The 18,534-nt window shown below is 34.4% G+C and overlaps 1 protein-coding gene across 4 annotated transcripts in view; it reads left to right on the top strand.

Moving 5' to 3' along the window:
- The window catches only part of SCRN3 (secernin 3), a 46,265-nt gene extending 27,798 nt beyond the window's left edge, over positions 1-18,467 (top strand). For all 4 annotated transcript variants that reach the window (XM_057745027.1, XM_057745028.1, XM_057745029.1 and 1 more), the window contains 3 exons: positions 11,279-11,441; positions 13,057-13,237; positions 16,195-18,467. In XM_057745027.1, the coding sequence (XP_057601010.1) occupies positions 11,279-11,441; positions 13,057-13,237; positions 16,195-16,365 (515 nt within the window). In that variant the 3' untranslated portion in view covers positions 16,366-18,467. The remainder of the gene's footprint in view (positions 1-11,278; positions 11,442-13,056; positions 13,238-16,194) is intronic.
- The last annotated feature ends 67 nt before the right edge of the window (positions 18,468-18,534 follow it).

The raw sequence follows: 18,534 nt of genomic DNA, 5'->3' as shown, positions 1-18,534 counted from the left end.
ACTTTCAGTATATCCTGCCATTCCCTTCTGGCCTGCAGAGTTTCTGTAGAAAGGTCAGCTGTTATCCTGATGGGTTTTCCCTTATATGTTGTTTGTTGCTTTTCTCTTGCTGCTTTTAATATTTTTTCTTTGTGTTGAATTGTCGTTAGTTTGATTAATATGTGTCTTGGTGTATTTCTCCTTGGGTTTATTCTGTATGGGACTCTCTGTACTTCTTGGACTTGGTTCATTATTTCCTTTCCCATGTTGGGGAAGTTTTCCACTAGAACCTCTTCAAATATTTTCTCAGACCCTTTCTTGTTTTCTTCTTCTTCTGGGATGCCTATAATTCGAATGTTGGTACGTTTAAGGTTATCACTGAGGTCTCTGAGGCTGTCTTCTAGTCTTTTTATTTTTTTATCTTTTTCCTGCTCTGTGGCGTTTATTTCTCCCATTCTATCTTCCAACTCACTTATTCGTTCTTCTGCCTCAGTCATTCTGCTGGTTAGAGCATCTAGAGTATTTTTAATTTCAGTTATTTTGTTATCCATTGCTGTTTGTTTTTCTGAGTTCTTATGAACTGTTTCTTGTACTTTCTCTAATTTGTTATCGAGATTTTGTATCATTTTTACTATCATTACTCTAAATTCTTTTTCAGGCATTTTTCCTATTTCCTCCTCATTTATTTGGTCTTGTGGGTTTTTTTCCTGCTCCTTTGCCTGCATGGTGTTTCTTTGTTTCCTCATGGTTGTCCAAGCTTTTGGGGTTGCTTGTCCTGGTGATAGAGGTGTTTATAGAAGACTGTCCAAGCCTCAGACTAATGTCCAAGTACTGGATTAGACGAATATTCAGTCGGCTATGTCAGGTTCCCCGCAGTCCTTTCTGGTGTCCGAGGCCGTCTGCTGGTGTTCAGCTGGTTCTCTGTGGGAATGACTGCGTCCTTCCGTGCATTCCCAATGCATCTGTGGAGAGGGATGCACTCCACGTCTCTCTACTTCGCCGCCATCCGCTAATATCTATCTTCATTTTACAAATGAGGAAACTGTGTTTATGCTCTTCATTTATCTACTATATGAAACTGAAAAAAATGGAATCTTATTTGTCCTTATATTTCTCTCAGCACCTAGTTCAGTGTCTTGCACCAGTGTTTGTGTGCTTAATAAGTTTTTTGTTGTTAAATTAACAAAGGATTGTTAGTTGAATTGAATTAAATTGTAATTTGCAGATAGTTTAACAAAGATCATTATTGTATCCTTTTTTTTTTTTTGGCAATAAACCTAAAGGCTTAGGACATAAAATTATCAGGTCTTCTTAAAAAATGAAGAGTAACAACACATAATTAAGGCAGAGAGGAAAATGTCAAGAATCATAAGGTTTAGGGTGATTGGACAAAAGGAAGAAAAAAATAGGTAGAAATACTTATAAATTAATTAGCCACTGCATCATAATAATTAATTGTTATATTTAGCTACAAAATAATGGAATTATAGTTTTGAAATGCATAAATGATTATAGTAATAGATACATCTGACATGAAACTTATTTTTCTCCTAAGTATGAAATATAGTTCATCCAGCTTTCTGTGCTTTGCCAAAAGAATAAATATCTTTGCAGTACTTTTATAGAAAATTGTCTACTAGTACATTATGGCTAATTTTTCCTATGATTTTTCTAGAATGGAAGAGCCTACCTATTTTCTTTCCAGCTATTCCTACCTGATAGCTATTAACTGTGCTGCATGTATATTTAAACTGTATCTATATTCACTCATGTATTTTAAATAACTAGTTTAAATTGCAATGAAGTTGTACCCTGTGTTTTGCATTCATTTTAGTGAACCTTGCCACTGCAGTCTCAGTACTTAATTCAACGCTTGCTAGTGGATTACTTATAGCTATCCCACTCAAGTGATCATGTAAATGCTTCTTTCATTTTGTGAATTGTAGGTTTTGAATACAGAAAACATTTTCATAATACCTGTATTATTGCAGTGTTATGGTTCTGACACTGTTTTCATAAAAACTTGCCATTTGTAGGAATTTATATTTGAATCATTCTAAAATCGCACTAGGTGCAGAAACTATATGTCTGATAGATAGGTGTGGATGGTTTTTGCTTTATTGTTTACTTTTAATATTAAGGGTTGTTTTCATGTATACCCTTTTTTTTTCTTCCCGCATTTTCCCAAAATTAACAGAAAGATATTGCTCCTATAACAAGTTATCTATGCGTTATTCTTCTTGAAGTCATAGCTATATTATAGAGAAAGTGAAAATTTGCTATTAACATAAAACAGTTGGTAGTTTGCATGATTAACTGAGGGTGGAACATTAGATTGTTTTATATGGAAATCAATTTTATTTTAATTTGAAATGTCACAGAAATCACAGTTTGGGTGCAAACTTGATGTAAGCAATTTTATTTTAATTATTCCTATATATCACGGGGATGGAGGGAAATTCTTGCTCTTCATGCTTTCTTTGTCTTTGTGAATAATTTCATTTTTTATTCCTTTGCTGTCATTGTGGTAGGGTTTAGGGAGAGAGGAAAAAAATACCTGTGGTCAACCAACTATGTTAAATGAAAGTTATTTGTTTCTTTAGAACTAGTTTTAATGCAGTAATTAAACATTTCCGAACAAAGTATCTGAAAATATCTTATCTGATGACAGGAATTATATATTTTGTGATATTTTTTAAACTGTACTTGTTACAGTATGGGTCTACCACATTCATTACTGTTATTCAGATATTGATACTACTTGAGGCATAAAATCAGAGTGGTTAAAAGCACAAAGCTGGATATCTGCTTCTGGTTAACAAGGGGTAGCTAGTACTAGACTAACCTCTCCCCAAGAATAACTAAAGGCTGGGAAAATAAAACCCAGTGTTTGAAGACATGGTGAACACCCAAAACAGTTAGGACTTGAGGGTCGTAGATCCAGGAGATTGGGAAAAGGCTATCTGCACTCTGAGAAGAGTCTGACCTTCTGTGGCACAAGTTCTCCCTAAAGCAATTGCTGACTTCTAAGTGGTGCATGTGTAGCATGAGACACTGTAGGATGAGTAGTTGCCAAGAGCATGAAAAGTTAAGTAGAGATTTTGGCAGTCTCACAAGGCCTTAGGGACAAAAATTTGATCTGATGAATAGCCAAGAAGAAGGGGCCTGGGAAATAGCCTCAGGCTTTCAGTTGAAACCCCAGAAAGGCTACACCTTAGGAATAAGAACAAACCGAATAGACCAGTCTCAGCTGGATCAGTAGATAATCTACCTATATTCTATCTGTTTGCCAGAAGAAAATTAAATCCTCTGTGGAGGAAAATATCATGCAGTGCCTCTACAGATTTTAATCTATAGTGTCCAACATTCAGTAATAAATTATCAGACATGCCAAGAAATAGGACCAAATGACAAAAAATCAAGAGAAAACAGATAGTAGAAACTGACCCACTGGTTATTTACAAATTAGCTTTATCAGATGTAGACTTTAAAATTAGTATGTTTTATATGTTCAAGAAAATTAGACAAAGGATGGAGGATTTCATCAGAGAACTGAAATCTATAAAACAGAACCAAATGGAAATAATAGAACTGTAAATTTATAATAACTAAAATTAAGAATTCAGTAAATTAGTTTAACAACAGATTAGACATAATGGAAGAAAAAAATTAGTGAATTAGAAGATCAATAGAAAGTTCCTTGATTAAAACAGAGATAAGAGTTTGGAAAATATAGGACTCATTGAAAAGGTCTCATGTATATGTAGTTGGAGTCCAAATAGGAAAGGAGAGAGAGAATGTGGAGAGGCAAAAGCAAGATTTGAAGAGATACTGGCCAAGAATTTTGCCAAACTAGTAAAAGTTATCAAGCCACAGCTTCAAGAAGCTCTACGAATCCCAAGAATAAATAAAAGGAAACTACATCTGGGTACATCACAGTAAGATTGCTGAAGGGGGAAAACAGAAAATCTTAAAAGCAGAGAGAAAATATATATTATCTTCAAAGGATCAGCTATAAGACTGACAGATAACTTTTCAACAGAAGAGAAAGAATCTAGAAGGCTGTAAAATGACATCTGTGAAGTGATGGAGAAAAATAATGACTACCAATGTAGAATTCTAGACTCAGTGAAAATATCCTCCAAAAACAAAGTTGAGATAAAATTAAGAAAATTCATCACTAGCTTATTGGCACTAAAAGAAATACTAATGGTCATTCTTTAGGCAGGAAAAATGATCTTAGAAGCAAGGTAAGCAGGAGTGAATGATGAGCAACAGAAACAGTAAATACGTGGGTAAAACTAAACGAGTATTGTCTGTTTAAAATAATAATACTTCTATGATCAATGGCCATAGCTGCAGTGCTCAAATTCTGTTGTGCATTGAATTCACGTAGTGCCAAGCTTGTGCTTCCCACAGGCTGCCTCTGGCCAATGACTGAAGGCAGCAGGGAGACTAAGACAGGCCCATGTCTGGGGTCATTGGACTCCTCTGATGGCTGACTCTGGGTCAAGGACTCCCTGAGGGCCTTGCAAAGCTTTCCTTAGGTGGCATGGCAGTCTAGGTCACTTTCACCCAACTTTTCTTCTCTGTCTATTAAACCCAGTTCGAACTTCTATCGCAGTCTGTCTTCCTCCCCATTTTCTCTCATAGGCATTTTCCCTCATAAAAGCTTTGTACATTTAATCCCATGTAGTGGCATCTGCTTCTCAGGAGATCCAGATGAACACAGTAGAATTAAATGTATGAGAATAGCACAAAAGACAGGAGGCATTAATTGGAGTTAAATTGTTACATGGTCCTTGCATTAACTATGTGGTGAAGAACTAATTTAGGACAGGCTGTAATAAGTCAAAAGAAAGTAATAAAAGAATATATAAATAAGCTAACGGGAGAAGTAGAATAATAAATACTTGGAAAATTCAAAAGAAGGCAAGAAAGGATAAAGGGAAAAAGAATAGCTGGCATAAATAGAAAACTAATAATAAAATGGTTGATTTTGTTCCATGTGGAATTGTTCTTATATCGTTTCTTGCGTTGATGTCATGCTTTTAGAAAGGCCGTTTCACTGTACCAGAAATGGTTATCTACATCTTATATTTATAGTTTTATTTTTAAAATTTCTATTATAATTCTTCTGGAATTATTCTAAACTAAAGTATGAATTAGGGTTTTAGCTTTTTTTCTCACTTCTCAAATGATTACTCAGTGATCTCAGCACCGCTTTTTAAATGAATTATCTTTCCTCTACTGATTTGAAATGCCAACCAACTTTATCAAATATTATATTCCTAAGTAAACCCAAGTGTAAACTAGATTACTATATTTGTCGTTTCATTTAGAACAGTGTAAGTATACATAATAAGTGCTCAATACTTGCTTTATGAGCCAAGGGACAATATGAATGAATTTACAATATTGTTTTTTTTTTTTTAATGTGGTAGGACAAGTACCTCCTCATTATTCTGCTCTTTCAGAATTTTCCTGACAATCCTTTACTGTTCATTTTTCAAGGTTAATTTTACAATTATTTTTCCAGTTTCTCCCCAAAGAATCTTTTTTTTGCTGTGCACAGGCTTTTTTTTTTAGTTGCAGTGAGTGGGGGCTACTCTTCGTTGTGGTGTGCAGGCTCCTCATTGCCGTGGCTTCTCTTGTTGGGGAGCACGGGCTCTAGGCGTGTGGGCTTCAGTAGTTGCAGCACATGCGCTCAATAGTTGTGGCTCACGGGCTCTAAAGCGCAGGCTTAATAGTTGTGGCACACGGGCTTAGTTGCTCTGCGGCATGTGGGATCTTCCTGGAGCAGGGATTGAACCCGTGTACCCTGCACTGGCAGGCAGATTCTCAACCACTGTGCTACCTAGGAAGCCCTCCAAAGAATCTTTTTGAGGTTTGATTGGAATTTAATTAAAACTATAGATTATTTTAGGGGAGAATTTACATCTAATAATATTGCCTTCCTAGTCAAGAACAAGATACGGTTGTCCACTTATTCAATTTTTCTTTTATGTTCTAAGTAGACTTTTATAATTTTATTTATCTAGGTTTTCCATATTGACATTTTTTGTTGTTAAAGAAATTTCTTATAAATACTCTGTGCTAGGCATGGGGCTGCATAGTGGCAGACATGACACAGTCTGTGACCTTCTGGAACATAGTAACTGGTGGAGGGGAGGACACAGGCAAGTAACAAATGGTATTGTTTACTATTTGGTTGTTTCTCAGTTTTTTACCACTGTAAATCATGTTGCAATGAACATCTTATTCATTAAGTTTTATCTGTATTTCAAAATTACTTCTTTAGAATAGATTCTATAAGTGAAGTTGGATCTGCAACCTAAATGAAAAAACAGCATCTCTAGTTCTCTTCTACAGGACCTAAACAAATTGTTTCTTAATGAGAACATTTCTTTCAAAATTTCAGATTGTGTTAATTACTTTTTTGTATGTTGATCTTGTATTCTATGACTTTGCTAAACTAATTTACTAGTTCTAGGAGGTTTGTGGGGGGTTTTTTTTGGTTTTGGTTTTTGGTTAGATTCCTTGGGATTTTCTGTATAGACTATCATGCCATCTGCAAATAGGGACAGTTTAGTTCTTCCTTTCCAATCTGTATGCTTTTTTTTTAAAAGACCTTTTATTGAGATACAATTGACATACAATAAACTGCATATATTTAAAGTGTACAATTTGATATATTTTTCTTATTATTAATGCATATATGACAATCCCAATCCCAGTCTGTATGCTTTTTTATTTCCTTTTCTTGCCTTATTGTGCTGGCTAGGATTTCATGTGTTACATTAAATAATAATGGTCAGAGCAGACATCCTTGCTTTGTTCCCAGTCTTAGGGAGAAAGCATTTAGACATTTACCACTAAGTATAGTATTAGTTGTAGCATTTTGTAGATGTACTTTGTCAACTTTATCAAGTTAAGGTAGTTTTCCACTATTCCTTGTTTGCTGAGAGTTTTTATTATGAATAGATATTGAGGTTTGTCAAGTGCTTTTCCTGTGTCAATTGATATGATTCTCTTTTTTCTTTAGCCTATTGATATGATAGATTACATTGATTTTCTAATATTGAACAAGTCTTGTATCCTTGGAATAAACCCAGCTTGGTCATGGTATGTAATTCTTTTTATATATTGCTGGGTTCTATTTGCTAATATTTTGTTGAGGGTTTTTGCGTTGGTATTCATGAGAGATACTGGTTTGTGTTGTTTTGTTTGTACTCTCTTTGGTTTTGGTATCAGAGTAATATTTGTCTCATTAAATGAGTTAGGAAGTGTTCCCTCCTTTTTTATTTTCTGGAAGAGATTGTGTAGATTTGGAGTTAATTCTTCCTTAAATGTTTGATAGAATTCTCCAGTGAAACATCTGGGTCTGGAGATTACTGGGAGTTTTAAAGTCAATTTCTTTAAGAGATATATAGGGCTATTCAAATTATCTATTTCATATTGAGTGAGTTTTGGTAATATGTGCTTTTCCAATAATTGGTGCATTGCTTCTAAGTTGTTAATTTATGTGTATAGAGTTGTTCATAGTAGTCCCTTACTATGCTTCTAATGTCTGCAGCGTCTGCCATGATAGCCCTGTTTCATTTCTGATGTTGGTAATTTTGTAATTTGTGTTTTCTCTCTTTTTCTGTCAGACTAGCTAGAGGTTTGTCAATTTTATTGATCTTTATTTCAAAGAATCACTTTGTTTCATTGATTTTTCTCTGTTTTCTGCTTTCAATTTCATTGATTTCTGCTTTTATCTTTATTATTTCCTTCCTTCTGCTTGTCTTAATCTTATTTTGCTCTTCTTTTCTTAGTTTGTTAAAGTGGAAGCTTAGATTACTGATTTCCAATTGACTTTTAAGGTTTTTTTCTGGATTTTTAATATTTTTTTGCTGGTAATGTGAATAGAATATGTTTCTATTATGTTTGTTTATTGGTTGTTTTTGATACATAAGAAAACTGTTGAGTGTTTTTATTTATTTTATGGGACACCTCATTGATAATCTATTGTTTTCATAGTTTTAAAATCTATTCTCTTAGGTTTTTCAGGTAGATAATTATATGTTAGTGGTCCTATTTTAATTTTCTTGTAGAATTATACTTTGGGGAATATAAGCTTTGTGCAAGCATAAAAAATTAGGAGGTCATATAAGGAAATTGGGGAGATGTAGGTACTTTAAAAAAATGACCTCATTTTAGTCATATATTAGCTGGTTTATGAAGCAAAGATTGCAGAAAGTTGTGAAGGATGATAGGAGGGATGTCCATTCTATCTGAATTTTCAGTCTGATGCCCCAAAGTTACAAGGGTTGCATAAGGAAGCAAAAGTAATCTTAAACATAATCACTGATGAACCATCTATTTATAAAATTAGTCCTCATTCAAACATCTTTCCCAGCTTAACACTATCCTTCTTCTTCTTTGCTGTCAGTATTTTTGTTGATATCTCTTAATGATTATTAACACAATACAAATAAAATGCAAACTGAAAGTCTTACAAAAGATGCAAGATTTCAAGAAGTCCATGAAATTAACGTTGGATAACTGATTAAGTCACATATAAAGCCATTGTCAAATAAAAAATGGACAGAGAGTTAGACCTATTAACAACTTGAGGACAAAAACAACAAAGTGCTTCAAAAGAAAATGATATGAATATTAAAGAATTAAGACGAGATAACTACTAATAACTTGCTGTGTAGCACAGGGAACTCAACTCTACTCTGTAATGGCCTACATGGGAAAAGAATCTAAAAAAAAAAAAAGTGGATATATATATATGTATAACTGATTCACTTTGCTGTACACCTGAAACTAACACAACATTATAAATCAACTATACTCCAATAAAAATTTTAAAAAGACAAACAGGAAAAAAATTATTATACAGTTAAAAAAAAAAGAAAAGAATTAAGAGAGGGACTTGAGAAACTTGATAAAGTCCTCATATTTTTGCAAACACAATCTTTATGATCATGCTGCAATAGTTAAAATCTTCTCTTGTAAAAATTACACTTGATTCATTCTGTGTTCTAAGAATTAGCATATTAAATTTTTAACCTAAATTTTGTAAACTATAAGCTTATATAAATTTATTTTTGTATTTTAATTTCATATTAAAGTCTCAATCAGTCCTTTTCCTGCACTACTTATCATGAAGTTTTGATTCTGATTTTAAATGTGTTGCTTTAAGTGGCTATTTTTGGTACCAATTTTCTTCTGTTAATGAGGATTTCTTGTATTTATTCAAAGAAAAGGTTTCAAACCTATTCTGAAACTCTTCAGGAGAAATCCTTTTTTGAAAAAAGAATTTATTTATTTATTTATTTTTGCTGTGTTTTGTTTTTCACCAGCATTTATTTTATCATCATTTATTATCTTCCCCAACAATATTTTGTTATCTGCTGACACTTTATCAATGTCCCTAAGGCACATGAGGATAAATCAGTTGCTATAAGGTATACATTTGTATGGACTCGGAGTAGTCCCTTTCCCCAGAGTGTAAACGATTCGTGAAGGGTTGTTTCATGCGAGCAGTATTAGGTTTTTAGGTAAGAAAGTGAGAGATGAGAACATTTTCATGCAAAATAGAAAATTTGAAACTAGACAAAGCCCGCACAGCAATGAAGACCAAATGCAGCCAATAATAAAAAATTACTTATTTATTGATTTATTTATTTTGGCTGTGCTGGGTCTTAGTTTTGGCATGTGGAATCTTTTTCTTTTTAGTTGTGGCATGAGGACTTCCTAGTTGTGGCGTGTGAACTCTTAGTTTTGACATGTATGTGGGATTGAACTTGGGCTCCCCTGAATTGGGAGCACAGAGTCTTACCCACTGGATACCCACTGGACCACCAGGGAAGTCCCAGGAGAAATCCTTTTTGAATTGTTAACTGTGAAATTAAAATTAGATCAGGGACTTTCACTTCTTTATATTCACAGAGCTGTATATCCGTGTCTGAATCTGTCGATATCTGTTTTTCTCTGTCTTTTTGTGTATCTATCTATCCATTGCCTTGGACAGTACCTGGCATTTAATATGTGTTCAATAAATATTTATTGAATGAATGAGAACTAAACAGAAAATCCCATTCTTGTCTTTAGAGAATCTGTAATCTAATGGCAGAGATATGACCAATACAGACAAAAGATCCGGAATTTATAATCTGAATGCAGAGATAGGACCAAGATAAACAAAAGATAGGATCAATACTGACAAAAGATCGATGGAGAGGAAAGGGTTATTTCAGTTAAGCTTAGTAGTAAGTTTTAATTTGAAGGAATTTTAATATGATATTCAGGGGGTTGAGAGTCAAATTTTGGTGAAGAGAATTATTATCATGTGAGAAGAAGATATTTTGCTACTTTCGGAGGACTGCATTGTGGAAGGGTAATGTTATTCATCTTGTCATGAGGTAGATCCTAAACTACGTCTTTGACTACAGATATATATAGAAAGGAGCAGAGCTGTCTGAAAGCATGATTGGCTTTTAAAATTTTTTGGTGGAAATGCCTTCCAAATATGGGAGTCTGAGGCTCTCTGTAGCCATGGACATGTTGTGTTTGCCAAAGTGATAAAATAGATTTTCTTCTATTTTTCTCAAAGAAAATCTCCTTAAAATATCAAATTTTACCTGTGAAAGCAGAAAACAGAATATAATGCCATTTATTTTCATCACGCACAATGGACATTTAAATTTTTACAGTAGTCCAGCAGAACTATGTACATACAAATTCCATTAGCCAATAATGTCTTTTGTCTCCTTCAACACCACTCAGGTTACATTCACACTTTCATACAGAGTATTAATGTCAGGCATAGAAATTATAATACAGGAAAAATAACTTGTTATTTGTAAAGAACATCTTGTATAATATTGGAAACTAAGCACAATATTCTCTTAATATTTGTTTCCCAGGATGGATAAACTCAGATAATAGTTATTGATGTTGTTAGTTAATTGCTAACTACACACCTCTTAAAAAATTTTAGAAGGGCAGTGAGATTGAGTATATTTTGCATAACTGATTTCTTTTTCTTAGGAAATAACAGATTTAACCTGTTATAATGTTTTGAGATTTTGTATATTTTATAATTTAAAAAAAATCTTCCTTTTAACAATGCTGTGAGTCTAACAGCTATGATACAAGATTTGCTTATAGTCAATCTTACTTAATTTATACCTAGACCAGCATCTTGTATTATATATTATCAATAGAGAAAGCAGTTCATAATTGCAGGATACCAACCTGCAAATGCATATGTATTTCATGGTCTTAACATTTATTTTCCTAGGAAACATAACATTTGAAACAATGATGGAAATTCTCCGAGATAAACCAAGTGGCATTAATATGGAGGGAGAATTCCTGACTACTGCAAGCATGGTTTCTATTTTACCTCAAGACTCCAACCTTCCTTGCATTCACTTCTTTACAGGGACTCCTGATCCTGAGAGGTAAAGTCACAAAATACTATAAACCAGGCAGGGGGTCAGGGAGTAGGGTATCATTAGTCTGCTGATGATTTTGTCAGGCTAAATTTTTGTTGCACAAATACCACAATAATTTTCTAATGCATTTTCTATTCAGGTTTTAGTCTGACATTTTCATATATGTATAATTGCCATAACTATTCTCATTCTTATGGGACAAAAATGTTTATAGTTTCTGGTATGTAGTTATCCTTATTCCCTCTTTCCCCATATATATTTAAAATTGTCAAGAAAAGAGAGTAGATAGGTTTTCTTATGCACATTTCAGTATTAAATGTTAGATGATTAGCAACAGTAAAAAGGTTAAATGATCTAGAAAATATATACATGTAAAACTTAAAATATCAATAGTTCAAGTTATTATCTTTTAAAAGAAAATTATTTGTTTATTTATTTATTGGCTGTGTTGGGTCTTTGTTGCTGTGCACAGGCTTTCTCTGGTTACTGCAACCGGGGGCTACTCTTTGTTGCCATGTGCAGGGTTCTCAGTGTGGTGGCTTCTCTTGTTGAGGAGCATGGGCTCTAGGCATGCTGGCTTCAGTAGTCGCAGCACATGGGCTCAGTAGTTGTGGCTCTCGGGCTCTAGAGTGCAGGCTCAGTATTTGTAGTTCTTGGGGCTTAGTTGCTTCGCAGCATGTGGGATCTTCCTGGAGCAGGGATCGAACCCATGTCCCCTGCACTGGCAGGCAAATTCTTTTTTTTTTTTTTTTTTTAGTTGTGGTGAGTGGGGGCTACTCTTCGTTGTGGTGCGCGGGCTCCTTGTTGCCGTGGCTTCTCTAGTTGTGGAGCACGGGCTCTAGGTGCGTGGGCTTCAGTAGTTGCAGCACATGGGCTCAATAGTTGTGGTGCACGGGCTCTAAAGCGCAGGCTCAGTAGTTGTGGCGCACAGGCTTAGTTGCTCCGCAGCATGTGGGATCTTCCTGGAGCAGGGATTGAACCCATGTCCCCTGCATTGGCAGGCGGATTCTCAACCACTGCGCAACCTAGGAAGCCCAGCAGGTGGATTCTTAACCGCTGCACCACCAGGGAGGTCCCTCAAGTTATATCTTAAGTAGGAGATACACAGACCACCTTGGTTTAAATCATTGGTATCTCATAAAACTTAATGCACATTACATGTAGAAATGATCTTATATTCACTATCTCTTAGTGTTATAATCGTTCATATTATTAAAGATATCTTCAAAAAAACAGAATAAAATTTGTGAACCCCTTATTAATACTGCTGCTTATTTTCATCCCAAATCCTAATCCTCAATCTATATTACATTGAGGATTGTTCTTACCCTCCAACTGTGGAATTTGCAGTAGAAAAAGATGAGCTATAATTTTACTTGACACTGTTTATATGCCAGGCCCTTTGTTAGGCTCATAGGAACACAAGGCTAAATAAAGTATGGTCCCTTGCCCCAAAAGGAGGTCCCAGTGTACCAAGGAAGAGAGGCATGGGTATAACTAGTATGACAGGAACAATTAGTATGTTATAAATTAATAGAAACTAGAGGGAATCTTAGAAGATTTAGAATAATGCTGAATATTTTTATATCCCCACATACCAACTTAATACTTTTTCTTCTAGATCTGTTTTTAAGCCTTTCATATTTGTGCCAAATATTTCACAACTGTTGGACACCAGTTCACCCACATTTGAACCTGAAGATTCAGTGAAAAAGAAGCCACATTTTAACACTAAGCCTGACAGAAGACACCCACTCTACCAACAACATCAACAGGCCTTGGAAATACTATATAATAAGGAGGTATGATTAGATTATATTCTCTGTTTTATCATTAAGAATAACTTAAAATATGATTCAATCCATATTTTGAACTTTGGAATTTCAGCTTTCTTTCTTTTATATAAAAATAGGTTTAAAAATAGTTTAGATACTTAGACTATAATAGAGCTATATTATTTTTGACCTTTGGTTAAAAATAATGGTTAAGAATGTGTTGTAAATTTTTTAGAGAAATTTAGTATATTAAACATAACAACAATAGCTAATATTTATTGAACACTTATTGTACACCAAGAACCATGGTACTGTTACATGGGATATTTCATTTAATCTTCACAACCACTTTATCAGGTAGGTACTATTATTATCTCCATTTTACTGATAAGGAATCTTAGACTTGGAGAGTTTAAGTAGCTTGCTTAGTGTATCTCACACCAAAAATTACAAAATCACTGGAGGGGAGTTAACCTGGTCGCTAGAATAATGTTCTTAATCATATACCTTCAGATTAATTTTAATTGAAAGTGACTTGACACCCCATAGACTTAAAATAATAATTATTGTAATGCGTTGGAGTTAAAAAAAATGATAAATGCTTATTATTTTTAAACGTAAGCATTATAAAAGATTAAACACATCACCCAAAATTTCATCTCCAGAAATAAAGATATATATTTGGGGTGGGGGGGAGACAGACAGATGGGTAGACAAATAATTTTATAATATCCATACCTCTTCAGCCTTCCTGCCCTCTTCCCTCTCTGCCCCAGAGATTAGAAGGAAAATTAGATTAGAAGGAAATGTAAGGGCTACCTAAAGGCTTTTCTCAGAACTATCAACTGATTCCTTGCAACGAAGGAAAAGATTGGCCTTTTCTGACCTGCTTCTACCTGCTTCTGATTTTTATTGCCTATAATTACTTTTACTTTGTCAAGGTATATACATTTACATTCTTTTTACATTAAATGAATTAATGAATTTTCCTCCAGGGCAATTATTTACTTCCTTTTTCTATAGTATGTTTACATAGTTGCCATGCTTTTCTGTCCTCCCCATCCCCACCCTCGCTGCGCCTATGCTTAAAGCAGAGAGCTCTGTACAGATCCTCTATTTGCTATGGATTCTTGACACTACCCCTGCTTTTTTCTGAGACCAGTTTGTTTTGCTTTTGACCTACAGTGTAAACACTTTTTTGTAACCTAGTGGCATGGAGTGAGAGGCAAGTATCTTGTTCTGGGAGCCTGTTAAGTGCGCTGCCTAGGGCCTATCCCGCCCTTCCCTCCTTGGACTTGGCTCACCCTCCAGACCCAGTGCAGCGCAGTGTAAAACGATTAGCCCTGCTTCTTCTTGCCTTTGCCCAAGTTGCTCTGTGACGTGTTTCATGCACGTCTGCTCTGGGGGAGTTTGCTTGCCCTGCTCCCTGCACAGCCTCTGCGCTGCTCTAATCGCTCACGAGAGTGCTCAAGAGTTGTCAGCTCCCTTTCCCCTTAAATACCGTTTCTGGGAGGTGGGTTTTGTAGGCTTATTCCTAAATGCCTCTTGAACTAAACTGCTGATTGACATTTTTCTAAGTAATATTGAAATAAAATTTAAAAGCAGTTACTATTTTAGGCTTTATTTAATAGGTATTAAATGTTGATTGACAACATAAAGTAGTGGAAAGACAATGGAATTTGAGGGAGGAAGTGTCAAAGAGCTGGGTTCTAGTCCTGGCTTTGTAAATAACTACTTTTGTGTTTTAGGATGAGTCAGTCCTACTGGTAGTTTTAGTTAACATTTCTTGATTACTAATGAGGTTGAAAATCTCATATGTTTATTGGCCTTTGTATTTTCTCTGAAATAACTTGCCTGTTATTTTCCTTAGCCTGTTTTTCAATTGATTGTTGGTTGTTTCTGTCTTTTGCCTCAGAGGCAAAAATATGTGAATAGCTTTGTTGTGTAGCAAATTTTTAATCTGTTTAACTTTTTTGTCAAACAGAAGTTTAAAACTTAATAAATTACATTGTTAGTCTTTTCCTTTAAGTCATCTTGATTTCATGCTTCACCTCAAAATAAATATAACTTCTGTATTTTCTTCTAGCATATATGTGTGTATTTGAAAAAAAAAATATTTATCTGGAAGTTATTTTTATGGGTGTTATAAAGTAGGGTTCTTTGTTTTCCGAAGAGGTGACCAATTATTCTAATACCATTTATAGACAAAATACATTTTTTGCATTGATATGAAATGCAGTGTTTCTTCAGAAAAAATTGCATACAGTTTCATGTTGAAGTACAGGTCAAAGTTAAGAATCCTTGTTTTGTGGAGCTGTGCTCCATAATGGCTCACATTTTAAAAATTATGCTCACTTGCTAGTAACTCTCTTCTTATATACTTTTTCTGTCAATACCTATCCTCTAACTGATGATGGTAATTCATTAATAACTTAGTGACTGCTCCTTCTGATAAGAATCGTGACCTTTTTTCCCCTTGTTGATACAAGGAGGACTCAGAGAGAAAATGTCTTTTCTTTTAGTTGCTCTTTCCCTTGAACGTTACTGTTCTGTTTCTTTTGTTTAATCTGATAATACTGGTTTCAAATGTAGAAGGTGCAAATTCATCAAAATATCCCAGCCTCAGTTTTCAGCAACTTCTCCTTACACAATTAATATCAAATTTTCAATTGACCTGTTATTTGTCTAAGTTTCTTGCTTATAGACTAACACTATATAATTGTTATTGTCTTTTCTACTAAAAATAACTAATAGTTTGTGGTTAATAGGTTAACTCAATGTACAACAATGATTTTTTCCAAAGATTTCATTCCTTCTTTATCTAAAGAATAGAAGGGGAACCGAACCAGAAGTACAAACCAGAATGAACAAACCTTGTCTGTAGAGTGGTTTGGAATTTGGTTAGACTCATGTGTTTGTGCATGTGCACTCAAGCACACATGTGTGTCTGTGTATTTATTTATTTTTATTTTTTAATTGTTCAGGAAAAAGCCAAAACAATGTTGGACAACATGGGCAAACTGGAGAAAGAACTATTCGAAGAGATGGAATCAATCCTTCAAAACAAGCATCTTGATGTGGATAAAATTGTTAATCTTTTTCCTCAGTGTACAAAAGATGAAATTAGAATTTATAAGTCAAATATTAGTTCTTAGTGATCACATAAATGGTCAGAAATTTTCCTCAAAGTTAGAATCTATTACCTTGGTAAAGAATATAAACTTAGTTTGAGCAGACCTGATTATTCTTTAATAGCATTCAAGTGATAGCTTGGCTATTAAAACTACATGTAGCCTTGATGGAGAAATATGGAGAAAGAAAATAACATTGGAATTGGACACTTGTCATGGATAGCCAGGTGTTACTTCAGGTAGTGACTTGTATTTTTTTAGCCACAATACCTTTGTAAAAATCACAATAATTAAATATCCAATTCTGCATAAAGCATGAGACATTAAAATAATGTATGCATTTGTTAATTATAATTATATATTGTCCTCAAATAATTTTCTCAGTTACAACACAAAAGCAGATTTTTCTTTAGTAATGGAAAATATTGTCTTAACTAATAAGTTTTTTGTGCTTTAGGCAAGTATTAGCCACCTCTAGCAAAATTTTCCAGATTTACACCTTGTCTTATTACAGTGTTCTAATTATGCAAATGTTTTATTAGACTCAAACATGCTCTTTGTCAAGACTTAGCTGACCAGTGAGCTTTTAGCTCTAATTATCTAGTATTTTTTTGCCCATACCCCTTAACAGACTTTCATATTTTTAGAAGAGCTTTCCTGGAAGATTAGGAAATGGAATAAGCCAAAACCTTAGGAGATACTGTTTTGGTGTTTCAAATCTCTCTCATCTTTTACTTCTGTTCATTCAGTGAAAACAGGAACAGGAATGAGATAGTGGTGATGAAATAGAAATATTAGCGTATTATGAACATTAAGAATGTTATAATGTATAATGTATTATAAACATTATATATGAATAATAATATCTGCCCAAAGATTATAGAACTTTGTTAAAGTTGCATAGAGATTACCAAGTAAGACTCAAAGTTGGAACTATAAACAAAAGAAAAATCCAACTCAAAATAACACTGTGTATTTATTGGTTTCTAGAAATTTCCATTTTAGGTGTTTGATTACATTATTTATTGGTCACTATCACTGCAATTAGGATTATTACTAAAATAGTGGATCATTATATTTAAAGAGTGCCCAGAAATTGTTTAAATTCTCTCATAAAAACATAATCTGCCTGATAGCTCTTGTCTAATGCAGGGCTGCCATTACAAAACAAAGCTGCATCAAGCACTCAGTTAATTCTGGTTTGCTTTACATATAATTCAGTGATAGGTTCTTCCTAAATCATGAAGCCCCTTGGCCAACCCCCATATACCCCCCTCTTTTTTAATATATGAGGAAATTAAGGGTAAGCAGTTCATTAATTTATTTAAGCACAGAAATGTGAGCCTTATTTCTCTCTCTAGGGCCCCCGTGTTTTCAGTTTCGCCTTTGATGCCATGCTAGACCAAACTAGCACCAGGCTCTCACCTGGACCACTGCAGTTAAGTTCTACACCCATTTTTGCTCTTTATCTTCATCCACATGGGTCCCTGCAGCCAGAGTGATCTATTAAAATTTTAAATTTGGTCATGAATTTCCCTCCTAAAACTTTTTTTTTTAAACAGACTTTATTTTTTGAGCAGTTTTAAGTTTAAAGCAAAATTGAGCAGAAAGTAGTTTCCACGTACACCCTGTTCCTCTTTCCTCCCCTCCACCATCAACATCCCACACCAGAGTGCTACCTTTGTTATCATTGATGAACCTACATTGACACATTATTATCACCTAAAATCCAGAGTTTACATTAGGGTTCACTCACTGTGCATTCTGTGGGTTTGGATAAATATATAATGACATGTATCTACAATTATAGTATCATACAGAACAGTTTCACTGCTCTAAATATCCTCTGCGCTCCACCTATTCATCCCTCCCTTCTCTGAACCCCTGGCAACCACTCATGTTTTTTTTGTCTCCACAGTTTTGGCTTTTCCAGAATATTATATACGTGGAATCATACAGTATATACTGGCTCTTTAACCTAGTAATATGCATTTAAGTTTCCTCGATGACTATTCATGACTTGACAGCTCATTTCTTTTTAGTGGTTAATACTATTCCATTGTCTGGATATCCTGGTTGCTGATATCCACTACTGAAGGACGTCTTGGTTGCTTCTGTGTTTTGGCAATTATGAATAAAGCTGCTATAAACATCTGTGTGCAGGTTTTTGTGTAGACATGTTTTCAGCTCCTT

The sequence above is a fragment of the Hippopotamus amphibius genome, chromosome 8 (assembly GCF_030028045.1).
Source record: "Hippopotamus amphibius kiboko isolate mHipAmp2 chromosome 8, mHipAmp2.hap2, whole genome shotgun sequence".
Classification (NCBI taxonomy): Eukaryota; Metazoa; Chordata; class Mammalia; order Artiodactyla; family Hippopotamidae; genus Hippopotamus; species Hippopotamus amphibius.
This window is presented reverse-complemented; position numbering and strand designations above follow the sequence as displayed.